General features: G+C 45.2%; 1 protein-coding gene across 2 annotated transcripts in view; it reads left to right on the top strand.

Annotated features, from left to right (window-relative positions):
• Nucleotides 1-23,059, top strand: part of bard1 (BRCA1 associated RING domain 1) — a 228,838-nt gene that overhangs the window by 62,238 nt on the left and 143,541 nt on the right. For both annotated transcript variants that reach the window (XM_070876214.1, XM_070876215.1), the window contains exon 6: nt 8,239-8,411. In XM_070876214.1, the coding sequence (XP_070732315.1) occupies nt 8,239-8,411 (173 nt within the window). The remainder of the gene's footprint in view (nt 1-8,238; nt 8,412-23,059) is intronic.

Consider the following 23,059-nt stretch of genomic DNA (forward strand, 5'->3'; position numbering starts at 1 on the left):
TTGTCTGCCAAAACTGCTCACTATTCCAGGATAGTGGAATGCAAAGATAACCCCCGGCTGCTATTCTCCACTGCTAACAGTCTTTTTAAACCCCTCTCCCCTGTTTCCAGCACACTCACCTCAAACAACATAGAAACATGGAAAATAGGTGCAGGAGTAGGCCATTCGGCCCTTTGAGCCTGCACCACCATTCAATAAGATCATGGCTGATCATTTACCTCAGCATCCCTTTCCTGCTTTCTCTCCATTCCCCTTGATCCCTTTAGCCATAAGGGCCATATCTAACTCCCTCTTGAATATATCCAATGAACTGGCATCAACAACTCTCTGCGGTAGAGAATTCCACAGATTCACAACTCTGAGTGAAGAAGTTTCTCCTGATCTCAGTCCTAAATGGCTTACCCCTTATCCTTAGACTGTGTCCCCTGGTTCTCGACTTCTCCATCATCGGGAACATTCTTCCTGCATCTAACCTGTCCAATCCCGTCAGAATTTTATGTTTCTATGAGATCCCCACTCATTCTTCTAAACTCCAGTGAATACAGGCCCAGTCGATTCAGTCTCTCCTCATCAGTCAGTCCTGCCATCCCGGGAATCAGTCTGGTGAACCTTCGCTGTACTCCCTCAATAGCAAGAACATCCTTCCTCAGATGAGATCATCAAAACTGAACACAATATTCCAGGTGAGGCCTCACGAAGGCCCTGTACAACTGCAGTAAGACCTCCATGCTCCGATACTCAAATCCCCTAGCTATGAAGGCCAACATACCATTTGCCTTCTTTACCGCCTGCTTTACCTGCATGTCAACTTTCAATGACTGATGTACCATGACACCCAGGTCTCGTTGCATCTCCCTTTTTCCTAATCTGACGCCATTCAGATAATATTCTGCCTTTGTGTTTTTACCACCAGTGGATCACCTCACATTTATCCACATTATACTGCATCTGCCATGCATTTGCCCACTCACCTAACCTGTCCAAGTCACCCTGCAGCCTCTTACCATCCTCCTCGCAGCTCACACCGCCACCCAGCTTAGTGTCATCTTCAAACTTGGAGATATTACACTCAATTCCTTCCCTAAATCATTAATGTATATTGTAAATAGCTGGGATCCCAGCACTGAGCCCTGCAGCACCTCACTAGTCACTGCCTGCCATTCTGAAAAGGACCCGTTTATCCCGACTCTCTGCTTCCTGTCTGCCAGCCTGTTCTTTATCCACGTCAGTACATTACCCCCAAAATCATGTGCTTTAATTTTGCACACCAATCTCTTTTGTGGGACCTTGTCAAAAGCCTTTTGAAAGTCCAAATATACCACATCCACTGGTTCTCCCTTGTCCATTCTACTAGTTCCATCCTCAAAAAAAATTCCAGAAGATTTGTCAAGCATGAGTTCCCTTTCATAAATCCATGCTGACTTGGACTGATGCTGTCACTGCTTTCCAAATGCGCTGCTATTTCATCTTTAATAATTGATGCCAACATTTTCCGCACTACTGATGTCAGACTAACTGGTCTATAATTACCCATTTTTTTCTCTCTCCTTTTTTAAAAAGTAGTGTTACATTAACTACCCTCCAGTCCATAGGAACTGATCCAGAGTCGATAGACTGTTGGAAAATGATCACCAAATGTATCCACTATTTCAAGGCCCACTTCCTTAAGTACTCTGGGATGCTGGGAATTTATCTGCCTTCAATCCCATCAATTTCCCTAACACAATTTCCCGACTAATAAGGATTTCCTTCAGTTCCTCCTCACAAGACCTTTGGTCCCCTAGTATTTCCGGAAGGTTATTTGTGTCTTCCTTCGTGAAGACAGAACCAAAGTATTTGTTCAATTGGTCTGCCATTTCTTTGTTCCCCATTATAAATTCACCTGATTCTGACTGCAAGAGACCTACGTTTGTCTTCACTAATCATTTTCTCTTCATGTATCTATAGAAGCTTTTGCAGTCAGTTTTTATGTTCCCAGCAAGCTTCATCTCATACTCTATTTTCCCCCTCCTAATTAAACCCTTTGTCTTCCTCTGCTGAATTCCAAATTTTTCCCAGTCCTCAGGTTTGCTGCTTTTTCTGGCCAATTTATATGCCCCTTCCTTGGATTTAACACTATCCTTAATTTCCCTTGTTAGCCATGGTCAGCCCTCTAGTTGGTTCCTTGACATATTGGTCTAGAAAACTATCCTTAATACACTCCAGGAAATCCTCCTCCACCGTATTGCTACCAGTTTGGTTAGCCCAATCTATATGTAGATTAAAGTCGCCCATGATGACTGCTGTACCTTTATTGCACGCATCCCTAATTTCTTGTTTGATGCTGTTCCCAACCTCACTACTACTGTTTGGTGGTCTGTACACAACTCCCACTAGCGTTTTCTGCCCTTTGGTATTCCGCAGCTACACCCATACAGATTCCACATCCTCCAAGCTAATGTCCTTCCTTACTATTGCGTTAATTTCCTCTTTAACCGGAAAAGTTGCCCACCACATTTTCCTTTCTGTCTATCCTTCCTGAATGTTGAATACCCTTGGATGTTGAGTTCCCAGCCTTGGTCACCCTGGAGCCATGTCTCTGTGATGCCAATTATATCATATTCGTTAATTGCTGCCTGCGCAGTTAATTCATTCACCTTATTACGAATACTCCTCGCATTGAGGCACAGAGCCTTCAGGCTTGTCTTTTTAACACACTTTGCCCCTTTAGAATTTTGCTGTAATGTGGCCCTTTTTGATTTTTGCCTTGGGTTTCTCTGCCCTGCTACTTTTCTGCTTTCTATCTTTTGCTTCTGTCCCCATTCTACTTTCTATCTTTTGCTTCTGTCCCCATTCTACTTCCCTCTGTCTCCCTGCATAGGTTCCCATCCCCCTGCCATATTAGTTTAACCCCTTCCCAACAGCACTCACAAACACTCCCCCTCGGTCATTGGCTCCAGTCCTGCCCAGGTGCAGACCGTCCGGTTTGTACTGGTCCCACCTCCCCCAGAACCAGGTCCAATGTCCCAGGAATTTGAATCCCTCCCTTCTGCACCACTCCTCAAGTCACATATTCATCTTAGCTATCCTGCGATTCCGACTCTGACTAGCATGTGGCACTGGTAGCAATCTTCAACAAGTGTGAGGAGCTCATGGACTTCTTTGTTTCAAAGATTGAAACCCCATCCGATCAGCTGCGTCTGGCAGTTCCGTTATTTCCCCTAGCCCACCGGGCCAAACTTCCTCTGAGGTTCTCCCCTGCCCTTGCCCCGAACTCGCATCAATTTCTCTCTGATTTCCTGTCTTGACACCTCCACGCTCATTTTGTCCATGAGACCACTTCCTGCTTCCTTGACCCTATTCCCACTAAAGTACTGACCACCCAATTCCTTTTCTGACTCTCATGTTAGCTGACGTTGTTCAAGGTTCTCCTCAGACACTGTCCCCCTCTCCTTCAAATATACTGTCATCACCTTTCTCAAAAAAAACAACCCTCGGCCCCACTGTGCTTGGAAGCTACTGCCCCATCACTAACCTCCCTTTCTTTATTAGTCGGGAAATTGTGTTGGGGAAATTGATGGGATTGAAGGCCGATAAATCCCCAGGGCCTGATGGACTGCATCCCAAAGTACTTAAGGAGGTGGCCTTGGAAATAGCGGATGCATTGACAGTCATTTTCCAACATTCCATTGACTCTGGATCAGTTCCTATCGAGTGGAGGGTAGCCAATGTAACCCCACTTTTTAAAAAAGGAGGGAGAGAGAAATCAGGGAATTATAGACCGGTCAACCTGACCTCAGTAGTGGGTAAAATGATGGAATCAATTATTAAGGATGTCATAGCAGCGCATTTGGAAAATGGTGACATGATAGGTCCAAGTCAGCATGGATTTGTGAAAGGGAAATCATGCTTGACAAATCTTCTGGAATTTTTTTGAGGATGTTTCCAGTAAAGTGGACAAAGGAGAACCAGTTGATGTGGTATATTTGGACTTTCAGAAGGCTTTCGACAAGGTCCCACACAGGAGATTAATGTGCAAAGTTAAAGCACATGGGATTGGGGGTAGTGTGCTGACGTGGATTGAGAACTGGTTGTCAGACAGGAAGCAAAGAGTAGGAGTAAATGGGTACTTTTCAGAATGGCAGGCAGTGACTAGTGGTGTACCGCAAGGTTCTGTGCTGGGGCCCCAGCTGTTTACATTGTACATTAATGATTTAGACGAGGGGATTAAATGTAGTATCTCCAAATTTGCAGATGACACTAAGTTGGGTGGCAGTGTGAGCTGCGAGGAGGATGCTATTAGGCTGCAGAGTGACTTGGATAGGTTAGGTGAGTGGGCAAATGCGTGGCAGATGAAGTATAATGTGGATAAATGTGAGGTTATCCACTTTGGTGGTAAAAACAGAGAGACAGACTATTATCTGAATGGTGAAGGATTAGGAAAAGGGAAGATGCAACGAGACCTGGGTGTCATGGTACATCAGTCATTGAAGGTTGGCATGCAGGTACAGCAGGCGGTTAAGAAAGCAAATGGTATGTTGGCCTTCATAGCGAGGGGATTTGAGTACAGGGGCAGGGAGGTGTTGCTACAGTTGTACAGGGCCTTGGTGAGGCCACACCTGGAGTATTGTGTACAGTTTTGGTCTCTTAACTTGAGGAAGGACATTCTTGCTATTGAGGGAGTGCAGCGAAGCTTCACCAGACTGATTCCCGGGATGGTGGGACTGACCTATCAAGAAAGACTGGATCAACTGGGCTTGTATTCACTGGAGTTCAGAAGAGTGAGAGGGGACCTCATAGAAACGTTTAAAATTCTGACGGGTTTGGACAGGTTGGATGCAGGAAGAATGTTCCCAATGTTGGGGAAGTCCAGAACCAGGGGTCACAGTCTAAGGATAAGGGGTAAGCCATTTAGGACCGAGATGAGGAGAAACTTCTTCACCCAGAGAGTGGTGAACCTGTGGAATTCTCTACCACAGAAAGTAGTTGAGGCCAATTCACTAAATATATTCAAAAGGGAGTTAGATGAAGTCCTTACTACTCGGGGGATCAAGGGGTATGGCGAGAAAGCAGGAAGGGGGTACTGAAGTTTCATGTTCAGCCATGAACTCATTGAATGGCGGTGCAGGCTAGAAGGGCTGAATGGCCTGCTCCTGCACCTATTTTCTATGTTTCTATGTTTCCCTTCCCAAGTCCTTGAACGTGTTGTCCTCTCCCAAAGCCATGCCCATCTTTCCCGGAACTCCATGTGTGAATCCTTTCAATCTTGTTTCCGCCCCTGCCACAATACCAAAACGGCTCTTCTCAAAGTCACAAATGACATCCTTTGTGACTGACAAAGTTAAACTATCCCTCCTGGTCATTCTCGACCTGTCTGCAGCCTTTGACACAGTTGACCACTCCATCCTTCTCCAATGCCTCTCCACCATCGTCCAGCTGGGTGGAACTGCACTCGCCTGGTTATATTCTAATCTAACTAATCATAGCCAGAAAATCACCGGTAATGGTTTCTCTTTCCACTCCCGCATCATTACCTCTGGTGTCCCCCAAGGATCTATTGTTGGTCCCCTCCTATTTCTCATCTATATGCTGCCCCTTGGCAACATCATCCGAAAGCACGGCGTCAGTTTCCACATGTATGCTGACTACACCCAGCTCTACCTCACCACCACTTCTCTTGATCACTTCATGGTCTCTAAATTGTCAGACTGCTTGTCCGACTGGATGAGCAGAAATGTTCTCCAATTAAATACTAGGAAGAGCGAAGCCATTGTTTTTGGTCCCCGCCACAAACTGCGTTCCCTAACCACCGACTCCATCCCTGTCCGTGGCATCTGTCTGAGGCTGAAGTAGACTAGCTCGCAACCTTAGTTTTTATATTCGACCGTGAAATTAGCTTCCGACCATATTTCCACCTCCGTAACATTGCCCGTCTCCACCCCTGCCTCAGCACATCTGCCGCTGAAACCCTCATCCGTGCCTTTGTTACCTCTAGACTTGGCTGCTCCAACGCACTTCTGATCGGCCTCTCACATTCTACCCTACATAAACTTGAGGTCATCCAAATCTCGGCAGTCCCTGTCCTAACTCGCACCAAGTCCCGCTCATCCTTCACCCCTGTGCTCACTGATTTACATTGGCTCCCGGTTAAGCAACATTTCGATTTCAAAATTCTCATCCTTGTTTACAAATCCCTCCATGGCCTCGCCCCTCCCTATCTCTGTAATCTCCTTCAGCTTCACAACCCCCCGAGATGTCTGCGCTCTTCAAATTCTGCCCTCTTGCGCATCCCTCATTATAACTGTTCAACCATTGGTGGCCGTGCTTTCAGCTGCCTTGGTCCTAAGCTCTGGAACTACCTCCCTAAACCTCTCCACCTCTCTACCTCTCCTCCTTTAAGACACTCCTTAAAACCTACCTCTTTCACCAAGCTTTTGGTCATCTGCCATAATTTCTTCTTATGGGGCTCGGTGTCAATTTTTTTTTGTTGTCTTACAACTCCTGTGAAGCACCTTGGAACGTTTTACTGCATTAAAGATGCTATATAAATACAAGTTGTTGGGGAGGATGGTGTGATCAACTGTGTCAAGGCTGTACTTGGGTCGAGAAGGATGAGGAGGGATAGTTTACCACGGTCACAGTCACATAGGATGAGATTTTGAGAGCAGTTTCGGTACTGTGGCTGAGGCGGACACCTGACTGAAGGGATTCAAACATGGAGTACCGGGAAAGATGGGCACAGATTTGCAAGGACTTTGGTGAGGAAAGGGGGGTTGGAGATGGGGCATCAGTATGCAAGGACAGAGGGGTCAAGGTTTGTTTTTTTGAGGGGCGGGGTGATGACAGTATATTTGAAGGGGTGAGACAGTATCTGAGGAGTTAGAACTGTTAATCATATGGGGGCCAGGAAGGGAAGTTGGGTGGTCAGCAGTTTAGTGAGAATAGGGTCGCGGGAGCAGGAGGTGGGTCTCGGGGATAAGATGAGCTCAGAGAGGGTATGAGGGGAGATAGTCGAGAAAGATGAGAGTTCAAGGCTAGGGCAGGGGAGAAATTTGGAGGAGGCTTGGCCTGATCACATAAACATCATTCACATTGTTCATTGAGATTGTCTGGATGTCACACAAGTAACATACTTATTTACGCAGCGCTATCGAAGAAAGGCACAACTTCATCACGTGCAGGTGATGTGTGCATATGAGAACTGGGAGTTTTTCCTTGAGGCTCAGTTTAGTTTCATATTTTGTCGCATGCCCATCAGGAACAGCTGCAGCTGAATAAGTTTTATGTCCGTCCCCATCTCGATGATTAGCTTATTGAGAGCACTCTGGACGGGCAAGCTTCACTTAGCTGTGCTTTCTGCTAATCCTGGAAAAAGTCCCATTTGGAACAGAACCACATACGAGACCAACCTGTGATGACTGATCAGTGGAAATGCAGTTGATCAAAGAAATCATTTGTTAAATACTACTTCAAGTCATTTTTTTTCTCCTTTTTAGAAAGCTGGAAGGTGCTAGAGAATTTTTTTTTGTTAGTCTTTGTCCCAAGCACGGAGAATGAGTGAGTTGCAGGCAGACCTGTGCTGTTGCCACTGTACATTTACATAGAATTGCATATAGTTAGTCTATAGCATCATATGAGCCTGCTCCCACCTCTCTTCTAACCCTATCAGCATAACCTTCCATTCCTTTCTCCCTCATGTAGCTTCCCCTTAAATGCATCCATGCTATTCACCACAGCTGCTCCCTGTGGTAGCGAGTCCTACATTCTTCCCACTCTTTGGGTAAAGACGTTCATTTAACTGTTGAAAGGTGTGTTAATAAAGTCTGAGGGTGTTTGCCCTGTGCTCCCCCATCTCTGAGGAAACACCAGGTTTCTGCCTGGGATCTTCCTGTCGAGATAGTGGAGAATGGGAATTCAGCATATGGGGGAATTGCAGGCACAGACCTATTACCCAGTGGAGCTCTGCTGCAACATGCTGTGTCTGCTGTTTTGACATGTGTTTTTTTATTTGTTAAATGCCTCTGCACCTTCTGAATTGTACTTTCAGATTCTGGATCCACTGTGTAATATCTGAACATAAATGGTGTTTTACTCTGAAGTATTTGGGACACCTTGCAATGGTAGAGCCTTATTTGCAATGCTTCTTTGCTAAACTGATCTGCATTTGGCTGCATACTTTACTACCTGACTTTATTTTGACATTGTGATATTTGTGCATGTCTTTCTTCAAACTTTTAACAGTTGGCTGTGTTTTTGTAGCATGAAGCCTGTAACCATGGACACGTAGAAGTTGTAGAGCTGTTACTGCAGTTTGGTGCACTATTGAACACTCCAGGATACCAGAACGATTCTCCCTTGCATGATGCCGTCATGAATGGACATATGGAAGTTGTCAAGTTGCTGGTCTTGCACCGAGTCTCCCAAGATGTGATGTAAGTAATCATACTTGGGCCAATCATCAACCACGGGTTATATCCAATTCGATATAGCTAAAGAAAATGTTTCATCTTGATTAAATAGTGCTGTTAAGGAAATTGTCCAAAAGATTAACGCTCATTATTGTAAGAGTGTTAATGATGAATTTATTGCTTAATAATATTCTAACTCCAGAATATTTCTGTGTTCAAAGATGCATCATTGTGGAAAATTAATAAAGGCCAAGACTGGTGGAATTTTGGGCGTTCTAAGATCGTAATTCATTTGAGGGGTTCTGCTGATACCCTCATAAATCCGCAGAGTGGCTTGAATGCTTTCAGCAGAGCCCTGACATTGAATTACAATGTTAAATTGTCTCTCGAATGTCTATTAGTTTATGTAATGCTTTTAGACATAACTTTTACTTTCAAGTCATAAAAAATAAATTGTTGCATTACCCTTGCCCTGGCGAGAGTTTAAATTCACTTATTTTAATTACATTATTAATAGCAGCTAGAACAAACAGGGAGGGTAATAGTTGGCTACTCTAATGTCTGCTGCATCATGTGATGGATCCAAGGTTCTGACCAACTCTCAGTTCATAAATTTATCTTTTCTTTTATTATATGAATATAGTCAAATACACGAACTTTAACAAAATTATATAAAAAGGGGGCTGCTATTGTCGTATGGTGGAAGGACCTCTGCCTTGCCAACTATTGTACTACTCCTTCTAGCTCTCTCTCGACTCTGACCCCAACATGAGCACCAAACCATCTCACTAATCTCTTCACCACTCACCTTTAAACCTATAATTTCCAAAGCCGGAAAGCAAGTTTGCACCTCCACCTCCTCCCAAAGATACAAAAATGGGTCTGTCCCAAGAAGGCCCACTGTTTCAGGTTGCTCCTGGCACACTGAACTATTCTCCTCTGATCTTGACACCATTCTTTTGCCTAAATCATCTAATGCTCACTGCCACTTGAACAATTTTAGGTTCTTTGCCCCCAATCATCTGTTTCACCATCTACGTTCATTTCCTCTATACCTCCAGTACTCCAGGGTGGTCTTCGCGCATTCCGCTTCTTCCTTGAACAGCGGCCTAGCCAACCTTGAAACAATCTGCTCCATTTGGCTAAATTTCTTCTCTCCCCAAACAACGTGTTAACTCTACTCACTTTTAAGTGCAGGGTGTTGCTAATAGAACCGGTTGTGCCTGTCTTTTTGTAGGTTTTGTAGAACACGGTTTGTTTCAATTGGACTCTGGTTTGTTATCTGGTCTCTTCCCCAGTTACATTGATGACTGTCATTCCCTGCTCTCGCTCTAATTTTGAATATTTTATGGATTGTGCTTCCAAACTATCCCTTATCTTTGGTCCATCTCTGACACTTCCCTTCCCTTCCCTTCGGGGAGGGGTTAAACTAATATGGCAGGGGGATGGGAACCTATTCAGGGAGACAGAGGGAAGTAGAATGGGGGCAGAAGCAAAAGATAGAAAGAAGAAAAGTAAAAGTAGAGGGCAGAGAAACCCAAGGCAAAAATCAAAAAGGGCCACATTAGAGCAAAATTCTAAAGGGGCAAAGTGTGTTAAAAAGACAAGCCCGAAGGCTCTGTGCCTCAATGTGAGGAACATTCGAAATAAGGTGGACGAATTAACTGCGCAGATAGCAGTTAACGGATATGATGTAATTGGCATCATGGAGACATGGCTCCAGGGTGACCAAGGCTGGGAACTCCACATTTAGGAAGGATAGGCAGAAAGGAAAAGGAGGTGGGGTGGCGTTGCTGGTTAAAGAGGAAATTAATGCAATAGTAAGGAAGGACATTAGCTTGAATGATATGGAATCGGTATGGGTGGAGCTACGGAATACCAAAGGGCAGAAAACGCTAGTGGGAGTTATGTACAGACCACCAAACAGTAGTAGAGAGGTTGGGGACAGCATCAAACAAGAAATTAGGGATGCGTGCAATAAAGGTACAGCAATTATCATGGGCGACTTTAATCTACATATTGATTGGGCTAACCAAACTGGTAGCAATGCGGTGGAGGAGGATTTCCTGGAGTGTATTAGGGATGGTTTTCTAGACCAATATGTCGAGGAACCAACTAGAGGGCTGCCCATCCTAGACTGTGTGATGTGTAATGAGAAAGGACTAATTAGCACTCTTGTGCGAGGCCCCTTGGGGAAGAGTGACCATAATAAAGTAGAATTCTTTATTAAGAATGAGAGTGACACAGTTAATTCAGAGACTCGGATCCTGAACTTAAGGAAAGGTAACTTCGATGGTATGAGACGTGAATTGGTTAGAATAGACTGGCGAGTGATTCTTAAAGGGTTGACGGTGGATAGGCAATGGCAAACATTTAAAGATCACATGGATTCACTTCAACAATTGTACATCCCTGTCTGGAGTAAAAATAAAACTCGGAAGGAGGCTCAACCGTGGCTAACAAGGGAAATTAAGGACAGTGTTAAATCCAAGGAAGAGGCATATATATTGGCGAGAAAAAGCAGCAAACCTGAGGACTGGGAGAATTTTGTAATACAGCAGAGGAGGACAAAGGGTTTAATTAGGAGAGGGAAAATAGAGTATGAGAGGAAGCTTGCTGGGAACATAAAAACTGACTGCAAAAGCTTCGATAGATATGTGAAGAGAAAAAGATTAGTGAAAACAAACGTAGGTCCCTTGCAGTCAGATTCAGGTGAATTTATAATGGGAAACAAAGAAATGGCAGACCAGTGAAACAAATACTTTGATTCTGTCTTCACGAAGGAAGACACAAATAACCTTCCGGAAATACAAGGGAACCGAGGATCTAGTGAGAAGGAGCAACTGAAGGAAATCCTTATTAGGCGGGAAATTGTATTGGGGAAATTGATGGGATTGAAGGCCGATAAATCCCCGGGGCCTGACGTTTGCATCCCAGAGTACTTAAGGAGGTAGCTCTAGAAATAGTGGATGCATCAATGATCATTTTGCAACAGTCTTATCGACTCTGGATTGGTTCCTATGGACTGGAGGGTAGCTAATGTAACACCACTTTTTAAGAAAAGAGGGAGAGAGAAAACGGGTAATTATAGACCAGTTGGCCTGACATCAGTAGTGAGGAAAATGTTGGAATCAATTATTAAAGATGAAATAGCAGCACATTTGGAAAGCAGTGACTGGATCGGTCCAAGTCAGCATGGATTTATGAAAGGAAAATCCTACTTGACAAATCTTCTAGAATTTTTTGAGGGTGTAACTGGTAGAGTGTACAAGGGAGAACCAGTGGATGTGGTGTATTTGGACTTTCAAAAGGCTTTTGACAAGGTTCCACACGAGATTGGTGTGCAAAATTAAAGCACATGGTATTGGGGGTAATGTACTGACGTGGATAGAGCCCAGTGCTGGGACCCCAGCTATTTACAATATACATTAATGATTTGGATGAGGAAATTGCGTGTAATATCTCCAAGTTTGCAGATGACATTAAGCTGGGTGGCAGTGTGAGCATTGAGGAGGAGGCTAAAAGGCTGCAGGGTGACTTGGACAGGTTAGGTGAGTGGGCAAACACGTGGCAGATGCAGTAAAATATGGATAAATGTGAGGTTATCCACTTTGGTGGCAAAAATACGAAGGCAGAATATTAACTGAATGGCGGCAGATTAGGGAAAAGGGAAGTGCAGTGAGACCTGCGTGTCATGGTACATCAGTCATTAAAAGTTGACATGCAGGTTCAGCAGGTGGTGAAGAAGGCAAATGGTATGTTGGCCTTCATCGCTAGGGGATTTGAGTATTGGAGCAGGGAGGTCTTATTACAGTTGTACAGGGCCTTCGTGAGGCCTCACCTGGAATATTGTGTTCAGTTTTGGTCTCTTAATCTGAGGATGGACGTTCTTGCTATTGAGGGAGTGCAGCGAAGGTTCACCAGACTGATTCCCAGGATGGCAGGACTGACATATGAGGAGAGACTGGATCGACTGGGCCTGTATTCACTGGAGTTTAGAAGAATGAGTGGGGATCTCATAGAAACATATAAAACTCTGACAGGACTGGACAGGTTCGATGCAAGAAGAATGTTCCCGATGTTGGGGAAGTCCAGAACCAGGGGACATAGTCTAAGGATAAGGGGTATGCCATTTAGGACTGAATGAGGAAAAACTTCTTCACTCGGAGAGTTGTTAACCTGTGGAATTCCCTACCGCAGAGAGTTGTTGATGCCAGTTCATTGGATATATTCAAGAGGGAGTTAGATGTGGCCCTTGCGGCTAAAGGGATCAATGGGTATGGTGAGAAAGCAGGAAAGGGATACTGAGGTGAATGATCAGCCATGATCTTATTGAATGGTGGTGCAGGCTCGAAGGGCCGAATGACCTACTCCTGCACCTATTTTCTATGTTTCTATGTTTACTCGATTTCTGTTCCTCTCCGTCTGTGGGCTTGCCACAGAAATTTCAAAACCAAAGACTCAACTACCGTACATCTTGTCACCTTGCTTTTATAACGATCACATCCTTTTACATTTTCTGTAATCCTGCTCGAATGACTCCAGTTTTGGTACCATAGCTTCTGTAATGTTTTTTTTTCTCAGCCTAGGCTTCCCCATGGCTTTAGTTGACATTGCGCTTTTTTATGCCTCTGCTTTCACCGCTTCTCCTTCCTCTTGAGACGACATGAAGAAAAACCTTTTATGCAACGAGTGGTTAGGATTTGGAATGCCCTGCCTGATAGGGTGGTGTATACAGATTCAATAATAGCCTTCAAAAGGGAATTGGATAAATACTTGAAAGAGAAAACATTGCAGAGATATGGGGAAGGAGCAGGGGAGTGAGACTAACTGGATTGCTCTTCGAAAGAGCCCGCCCCAGACTCGATTGGCGGAATGGCCTTCTCAGCTGTACTGTTCTATGATTCTATCAGGTGACCTGTGAAATGTAACAATCACATCTCCTTTCCTCTATCATTTTCAGGGAGGCTCTACCCTTTGAAATATACTTGTTTGTTCTTCCACCTCTGTAACTTCCAGGTTGCCCTTCCCTTGACACTTTTCCATACAGCCCGAGTAGGTGTGTTCATCTTTTCCCACAGCATTAAACAGGGCTCCAAGCCGTCTTTCTATGTGTGAGAGAGCAATTTCAGTTATTTCCTCCAATCTATTTTCCACCTTGGCACTCTCTGAATCAGAAGGATGTGGGTTCAAGTTCCATCCAGAGACTTCAGCGCAGAATTTAGGCTAACAAATTCAGTGCAGTACTGAGGGAGTGCTGCACCGTCGGAGGTGCCATCTTTCGGATGAGAAGTTAAACCAATGAGTCTGTCCTCTCAGGTGGACATAATAAATATTTCGATTAAGAGCAGGGGAGTTCTCCCTGGCCAATATTTATCTCTCAACTAACATCACTAAAATAGATCTCATTGCTGTTTGTGGGACTTTGTGTGCAAATTGGTTGCCATGTTTTGTACATTACAATAGTGAGTATACTTCATATGTACTTCATTGGCTGTAAAGCATCTTGAGATGTTCTTGGGTCATGAAAGGTGCTGTGTAAATGCAAGTTCTTTTTAGTGAAGTGTATCTACATTGTGGAAATTGAACAGAGCTCACCAATTCAATTGCCCATTCCATTCTCACTCTGATCTCTGTCTTCAAACTGCTGCATTATTCCAACCAAGTTCAGTGCAAGCTTCATAAAATAATCTTCTCTGTCTCCTGAGCACCCTGCAGCCTTTTGGTTTGTGGATTAATTGTAGCAACTTGGGGTATCACATTTTCTTACAGGGGTTGCTGGGATGTGGAGCTGATGTGTTCATGCCTGAGGGAGGAGAGTGGAATTGGTGTTGCTATGTGGGCACGATATCAGAAAACAGTTCTGGCAGGGGCCTGTATTCAGGATGTTGGCCTGCTCTGTGTTTCCAACATTTTCTGTTTCTATCTTTATTTCAGATTTCCAGTGTTTTTCATCAGCTATTTTCAGACCGTTTTGTTCCTTTACCCTCTCTTCACTGATATACTCGCATGAAATTCACAATGTCGCCTTTCATATTTTAATTAAAACCTATTCAACTCATTATCCCTCTTCATCTCCTTTTTGTTTTGTTCACTTATCTAACTTAAAATTGGGCTTCTGTTAGTAGCACAAATAATTCTTCAGTGTCTGGTGGGCGGGGAGGGGGTTAAACAAATTCACATCTGCCTATCGGGTGTGGACATTGATATTCAAAAGAGCATCCTGCCTCTGTATTGATTCCTTACAGACATGGTCCTGTCGGGGTACAATTGATTTGATTGTTTTCTCACAATATATGTGAGTTTGTCTGCACAGAAACCTTCCAGATTTGTTTCGCCGAGTAATTAGATAAACGATAGCTGTTGTACTTGCAAGTCTCAAATGAGGCAGGTTTGATTTTGTTGAGAGAGTGTAGTATCAGCTGAAATTCAGGTATGAGTGGCAACCTTTTGTTATTTTTAAAGTCTGGTTTGTTTGACAGTTATGTCTTTAGAGTTGATGCAAGAACTAATCTGAGAGCTACTGACAATTGCATTACTTTACATGATTCACCCACTTAGTTCAGGGTTGCTGATCTGAATGTCTCTACTGCTTAGAAGGTCATGTATGGTAAAAGATTTCAGCCAAAAATCATCAGGGAAAAGTACAATAAGGATTCTGATATCAAAACAGTTTTCAAATGGGTATTACAAATGGGTATGATTTGATGGCCATTACAGAAACGTGGTTGCAGGGGGGCCAAGACTGGGAATTAAACATCCAGGGGTATCTGACGATTCGAAAAGATACACAAGAAGGGAAAGGAGGTGGGGTAGCTCTGTTAATGAAGGATGATATCAGGGCAGTTGTGAGAGACGATATTGGCTCTAATGAACAAAATGTTGAATCATTGTGGGTGGCGATTAGAGATAGTAAGGGGAAAAAGTCACTGGTGGGTGTAGTTTATAGGCCCTCAAATAATAACTTCACGGTGGGGAGGACAATAATCAAGGGAATAATGGAGGCATGTGAAAAAGGAACGGCAGTAATCATGGGGGATTTTAACCTACATATCGATTGGTCAAATCAAATCGCACGAGGTAGCCTGGAGGAGGATTTCATAGAATGCATACGGGATTGTTTCTTAGAACAGTATGTTACAGAACCTACAAGGGAGCAAGCTATCTTCGATCTGGTCCTGTGTAATGAGACAGGAATAATAAACGATCTCCTGGTAAAAGATCCTCTCGGAATGAGTGATCACAGTATGGTTGAATTTGTAATACAGATTGAGGATGAGGAAGTAGTGTCTCAAACGAGCGTACTATGCTTAAACAAAGGGGACTACAGTGGGATGAGGGCAGAGTTGGCGAAAGTAGACTGGAAACACAGACTAAACGGTGGCACAATTGAGGAACAGTGGAGGACTTTTAAGGAGCTCTTTCATAGTGCTCAACAAAAATATATTCCAGTGAAAAAGAAGGGCGGTAAGAGAAGGGATAACCAGCCGTGGATAACCAAGGAAATAAAGGAGAGTATCAAATTAAAAACCAATGCGTATAAGGTGGCTAAGGTTAGTGGGAAAATAGAAGATTGGGAAAATTTTAAACAACAGCAAAGAATGACTAAGAAAGGTAAGATAGATTACGAAGGTAAACTTGCACAAAACATAAAAACGGATAGTAAAAGCTTTTACAGATATATAAAATGGAAAAGAGTGACTAAAGTAAATGTTGGTCCCTTAGAAGATGAGAAGGGGGATTTAATAATGGGAAATGTGGAAATGGCTGAGACCTTAAACAATTAATTTGCTTCGGTCTTCACAGTGAAAGACACAAAAACCATGCCAAAAATTGCTGGTCACGGGAATGTGGGAAGGGAGGACCTTGAGACAAACACTATCACCAGGGGAGTAGTGCTGGACAGGCTTATGGGACTCAAGGTAGACAAGGTCCCTGGTCCTGATGAAATGCATCCCAGGGTATTAAAAGAGATAGCAGAAGTTATAGCAGATGCATTCGTTATAATCTACCAAAATTCTCTGGACTCTGGGGAGGTACCAGCGGATTGGAAAGCAGCTAATGTAATGCCTCTGTTTAAAAAAGGGGGCAGACAAAAGGCAGGTAACTATAGGCCGGTTAGTTTAACATCTGTAGTGGGGAAAATGCTTGAAACCATCATTAAGGAAGAAATAGCAGGACATCTAGATAGGAATAGTGCAATCAAGCAGACGCAACATGGATTCATGAAGGGGAAATCATGTTTAACTAACTTACTGGAATTCTTTGAGGATATAACGAGCATGGTGGATAGAGGTGTACCGATGGATGTGGTGTATTTAGATTTTCAAAAGGCATTCGATAAGGTGCCACACAAAAGGTTACTGCAGAAGATAAAGGTACGCGGAGTCAGAGGAAATGTATTAGCATGGATAGAGAATTGGCTGGCGAACAGAAAGCAGAGAGTCGGGATAAATGGGTCCTTTTCGGGTTGGAAATCGGTGGTTAGTGGTGTGCCACAGGGATTGGCGCTGGGACCACAACTGTTTACAATATACATAGATGACCTGGAAGAGGGGACAGAGTGTTGTGTAACAAAATTTGCAGATGGCGCAAAGATTAGTGGGAAAGCGGGTTATGTCGAGGACACAGAAAGGCTGCAAAGAGATTTAGATAGGTTAAGCGAATGGGCTAAGATTTGGCAGATGTAATACAATGTTGGAAAGTGTGAGGTCATCCACCTTAGGGGAAAAAAACAGTAAAAGGGAATATTATTTGAATGGGAGAAATTACAACATGCTGAGGTGCAGAGGGTCCTTGTGCATGAAATCCCAAAAAGTTAGTTTGCAGGTGCAGCAGGTAATCAAGAAGGCGAATGGAATGTTGGCCTTCATTGCGAGAGGGATGGAGTTCAAAAGCAGGGAAGTCCTGCTGCAACTGTATAGGGTATTGGTGAGGCCGCACCTGGAGTACTGCGTGCAGTTTTGGTCACCTTACTTAAGGAAGGATATACTAGCTTTGGAGCGGGTACAGAGACGATTCACGAGGCTGATTCCGGAGATGAGGGGGTGACCTTATGATGATAGATTGAGTAGACTGGGTCTTTACTCGTTGGAGTTCAGAAGGATGAGGGGTGATCTTATAGAAACATTTAAAATAATGAAAGGGATAGACAAGATGGAGGCAGAGAGGTTGTTTCCACTGGTCGAGGAGACTAAAACTAGGGGGCACAGCCTCAAAATACGGGGGAGCAAAATTTAAAACTGAGTTGAGAAGGAATTTCTTCTCCCAGAAGGTTGTGAATCTGTGGAATTCTCTGCCCAAGGAAGCAGTTGAGGCTAGCTCATTGAATGTATTCAAGTCACAGATAGATAGATTTTTAACCAATAAGGGAATTAAGGGTTATGGGGAGCGGGCGGGTAAGTGGAGCTGAGTCCACGGCCAGATCAGCCATGATCTTGTTGAATGGTGGAGCAGCCTCGAGGGGCTAGATGGCCTACTCCTGTTCCTAATTCTTATGTTCTTATGTCCTTGTGTTCAAATATTGGTAAGAATTAAGGACTTTTATTATCTCCTGATGTGCAATTTTGCTTCAGTATAATTTTACTTTAAATAAACGCTACGATTTTTAGCCTGTGCAATATTGTCTGTCAGGTGTTTCTTTGCAAGTTCGAGAGATCTGGAAGACATGGTGAGTGGGCTGTACTATATCTTGCTCCAGTAACTCCAATTATATAAAGGTTCATTGTTCACTCTGTGACACACTAGCTAATACATCAAACATAAGATTAAGTTTTGGTTCAAAGGAAGCATAGGCTTATCTATGGTAGTTGACTTTTTGCATCAAGAAAAAAGTATTGAGAAAAAGCCTAAACTGTAAAAGCCGATATTGTACAGACTTGTATATCACTGAGGAGATATTACTGTGGTTTGGGGAGATTCACAGTTACAGAATCTGAATGCATATCTGGATTGGGAACTTTTTAAAAAAAAAACAACAAATAATTTGAAATTGCGGAGAGAAAATTCTAATTAAAAAAAACTGAGGCAAATCCAAAGAAAAAAGTGCAGTATAATGGGGTTAGAAACCTTGAACATTAGGTGTCGATTGTAATGGATAGATCAATCATGATTCTAATCTGTATAGTATTTCAGTTGGATTCCTTCAAATCTTACTCTTCCTAGTTGGAATGATGAAAGGAAATTGCAGACAGTTTTGTAGTAGGCGGTCGTGGGCAGTGTGGAGGCGTGCCACTACAAAGTAGTGTGAGCTGGTGCAGGAGGGCGATGGCTGTGAAGAGTGATGTCATCAAGATCCAGGTCAGTGATTGGAGTTTGGGCAGATACAGCAGGAGCAGTGAGGTCAGGACGAAGGAGCGGTGAGAGACTGGATGGACGTGATCAGGGGCCCAGGGGAGGCGCGAGTTTGGGGCCAGGGGCAGCACGGACCAGCTCACACTGTGATACGCGTGCGGGCTAGGTCTGTGCAGCAGAGCTGGTCTCCAGTTGTCCTGGGTAATCCTTGCCACTGGACCAAGACCTAGCTCTGTCAAGCCCGTGTAGTGGCTAGTGTGCAACGGCCACCCCACATTTTTAAAAAAATGCACGCACAGGCATCTTCCACCCTTCAGGATGTAGTTCGGGTCTTTCATTGAAACACCTTTGAACTCTTCCTTTTTTTTTGGTGTGGAAGCAAGTCATCCTCGTTTCGAGGGACTGCCTATGATGATGATGATGATTTGAAATGCAAAGACACACAGGCTTTAAATTAAAGAAAGGAATTTTGCCAATAATTTCAGGAAATGTCATATTTTAATACAACATATCGTTTTAAGTTTAATTTTGTACATAATTTGATGTTGTGCCACCAGATGGATTGTCTGTAATTGCAGAGTTTCACTGGGTGGCAAGTGGGAAATGTCAGTATTAGTTTAATATTTTTTTTTGCACCATGAAAATAAGGACCTTGTGGATGCAGATTTTGTCAGGTTGATTTGAAGCGTTCAGTGAAAGCCTTGGGACTCATCATGATAGGTTAAAAGAAATCAGTTCATGTGCCCAATTTCTAATGTCTCTTTTTTTCCTCCCCCTTCCTACTTCCACTAACTGACCTTATTTAACTCTTAATACCCTCTTTAAAATCTCTCTCTACCTTTTGAAATATATGTAATTATTTCAATAATATAGAAACCATGGGCCTAAGTTTGCTCCCAGCGTTAGAACGGCGCATCTCCGTGTGGTGCGCCGACTTTTTAGAACAGAAATGGCGCCTATTGTTTACCTTGGTATTCTCCCCTCCATCCGGTCGATCCAGGCCCTTGGTGCAGCGCAGCAGAACGCGTGCAGGGCGGAGCCAGGTCCCGGTGCTGAAAACAGTGCCGGGACCTCTGCACATGCGTGCCAAAGTGTGTGCCCATGTGCAGTAGCTCCAGACCCCTGAGGCTGTGTGGGAGGGGCCCGAAGCACACCGCCCCGAGTCCTGGGCGAAGATCGGACTCGGGCCTCCTTCCTTCCCTCCCGTTTAGCTCCCGCTCCCTCCGCCTCCCTCCCACTCCCTCCCTCCCTCCCTCCCACTCCCGCTCCCGCTCCCTCCCGTTTAGCTCCCGCTCCCCTCCCCCTCCTGTTTAGCTCCTGCTCCCCCCGCCTCCACACCGACGGAGGGGCCCGCCCACCCACCCAACATCTTGCTGGGGGCGGACCCCGCCCGAAGTCATCAGCGACCCGGCCCGACATCTGCGTTGTCGTCGGGGCCCGCCCACCCCGCCCTAAGTCTTCCGCGCAGCCCGTTCAGCCTCCCTCTTCCCTCCCCTCCCCCCCCTCTCCTCTTCCCTCCCCTCCCCCCCCTCTCCTCTTCCCTCCCCTCCTCTCCTCTTCCCTCCCCCCCTCTCCTCTTCCCTCCCCCCCTCTCCTCTTCCCTCCCCCCCTCTCCTCTTCCCTCCCCCCCTCTCCTCTTCCCTCCCCCCTCTCCTCTTCCCTCCCCCCCCTCTCCTCTTCCCTCCCCCTCTCTCCTCTTCCCTTCCCCCCCTCTCCTCTTCCCTCTCCCCCCTCTCCTCTTCCCTCCCCCCCCTCCTCTTCCCTCCCCCCCTCTCCTCTTCCCTCCCCCCCTCTCCTCTTCCCTCCCCCCTCTCCTCTTCCCTCCCCCCCTCTCCTCTTCCCTCCCCCCCTCTCCTCTTCCCTCTCCCCCTCTCCTCTTCCCTCTCCCCCCCTCTTCTTCCCTCCCCCCCTCTCCTCTTCCCTCCCCCCCCTCTCCTCTTCCCTCTCCCCCCCCTCTCCTCTTCCCTCTCCCCCCCTCTCCTCTTCCCCCTCCCCCCCTCTCCTCTTCCCCCTCCCCCCCTCTCCTCTTCCCTCTCCCCCCCTCTCCTCTTCCCTCTCCCCCCCTCTCCTCTTCCCTCTCCTCCCCTCTCCTCTTCCCTCTCCCCCCCTCTCCTCTTCCCTCTCCCCCCCTCTCCTCTTCCCTTTCCCCCCCCTCCTTTTATACTCCATCCCCTTTGCAATAAAGGCGAAGATACCATTGGCCTTCCTGATCACTTGCTGTACCTGCATACTATCCTTTTGTGTTTCATGCACAAGTACCCCCAGGTTCTGCTGTACTGCAGCACTTTGCAATCTTTCTCCATTTAAATAATAACTTGCTCTTTGATTTTTTCTGCCAAAGTGCATGACCTCACACTTTCCAACATTATACTCCATCTGCCAAATTATAGCCCACTCACTTAGCCTGTCCTTTTGCAGATTTTTTGTGCCCTCCTGACACACTGCTTTTCCTCCCATCTTTGTATCGTCAGCAAACTTGGCAACGTTACTCCTGAAGACGACCTGATGTCAGTCCACTTCCGAGAGAATTACGTGTCAACCACGTAATGGGAACTGAAGGCAAATGTAGGCGAGTTCAGGTTGGCGGGGCAGGCGCCCTTCCCTTAAGAACATGAATGGACCAGTTGGGTTTTTACAAAGCTTTTGTGGTTATTTTTCTGGTGCCAGCTCAAAAATGACCAAATTTACTGAATTCATTTCCCTTATCATAAGCAGTCCCTCAGTATCGAGGAAGACTTGCTTCCACTCTTAAAATGAGTCCTTAGGTGGCTGAACAGTCCAATACGAGAGCCACAGTCCCTGTCACAGATGGGACAGATAGTCGTTGAGGGAAAGGGTGGGTGGGACAGATTTGCCGCACGCTCTTTCCGCTGCCTGTACTTGATTTCTGCATGCTCTCGGCGATGAGACTCGAGGTGCTCAGCGCCCTCCCGGATGCACTTCCTCCACTTAGGGCAGTCTTTGGCCAGGGACTCCCAGGTGTCAGTGGGGATGTTGCACTTTATCAGGGAGGCTTTGAGGGTGTCCTTGGAACTCCTCTGCCCACCTTTGGCTTGTTTGCCGTGAAGGAGTTCCGAGTAGAGCGCTTGCTTTGGGAGTCTCGTGTCTGGCATGTGGCCAATGTGGCCTGCCCAGTGGAGCTGATCAAGTGTGTCAGTGCTTCAGTGATGGGCATGTTGGCCTGGTCGATGACGCTAATGTTGGTGCGTCTGCCCTCCCAGGGGATTTGTAGGATCTTGAGACATCGTTGGTGGTATTTCTCCAGCGACTTGAGGTGTCTGCTGTACATGGTCCATGTCTCCTGAGCCATACAGGAGGGTGGGGATTACTACAGCCCTGTAGACCATGAGCTTGGTGGCAGACTTGAGAGCCTGGTCTTCCAACAGTCTTTTCCTCAGGTGGCCGTAGGCTGCACTGGCGCACTGGAGGTGGTGTTGAATCTCGTCATCAATGTCTGCTCTTGTTGATGAGAGGCTCTCGAGGTATGTGAAATGGTCCATGTTGTCCAGGGCTGTGTCCTGGATTCATTTCCACAACTTAAATGATGGCAATTGAACTTGCAACTGGTAGAAGGCAGCTAGTCCTATCCTAGTATACACTTCAGATATATGAATAAACTTTATCTGAAGAATTGAAAGAAACCAGATATTTACTGTCCCATCGAATGGCATGAATTAGATCTAGATGCGCTGAATTAGTCATTGCATGTGTATCCGTGTTCAATGAGGTCATGCAGCGGTGAATGTAGAGTGGAATTATTTCACAACAGTGCAGATGCGACAGTCCATTTGTGAATGTATGTACAAGTATTTGTAGAAGAATAAACAATGGTAAAAATGCCAGAAAATATTGGTCCGTTTGTAAAGAAAGCAAAATCTAAGATTCCCTTTGCCCATCTTTTCCCTTAACTTTTCCAAACAATAGCTCCACCACTGTTCATTGATATATAATTTTCTCAAATTCAACTAATCATGGTTTCCCAGAAAACCAAGCAATCAGTATATTTATTCACAATCCCTCTTGGGTCATAAATTGGTCCTGGTGTTCTGCAAATTACTCGTTCATGTTTGGGTGGAATAATGGGCCCAAGTTTCCACAGGATAAAAAACGGGCGCCCCTCCGAGCTGGGCGCCCGTTTTTCGCGCCTAAAACGGCGCCAGAAAAAAAACGCGCTATTCTCGAGCGCTTTGCAGCTCCTTGTCTGTTTGGCGCGGCGCCCAGGGGGGCGGAGCCTACACTCGCGCCGATTTTGTAAGTGGGAAGGGGCGGGTACTATTTAAATTAGTTTTTTTCCTGCCGGCAACGCTGCGCGTGCGCGTTGTAGCGTTCGCACATGCTCAGTGTGAAAAAAAACATTGGCACTCGGCCATTTTTGTAGT

This window comes from Pristiophorus japonicus, chromosome 3 (genome assembly GCF_044704955.1).
Source record: "Pristiophorus japonicus isolate sPriJap1 chromosome 3, sPriJap1.hap1, whole genome shotgun sequence".
Taxonomy (NCBI): domain Eukaryota; kingdom Metazoa; phylum Chordata; class Chondrichthyes; family Pristiophoridae; genus Pristiophorus; species Pristiophorus japonicus.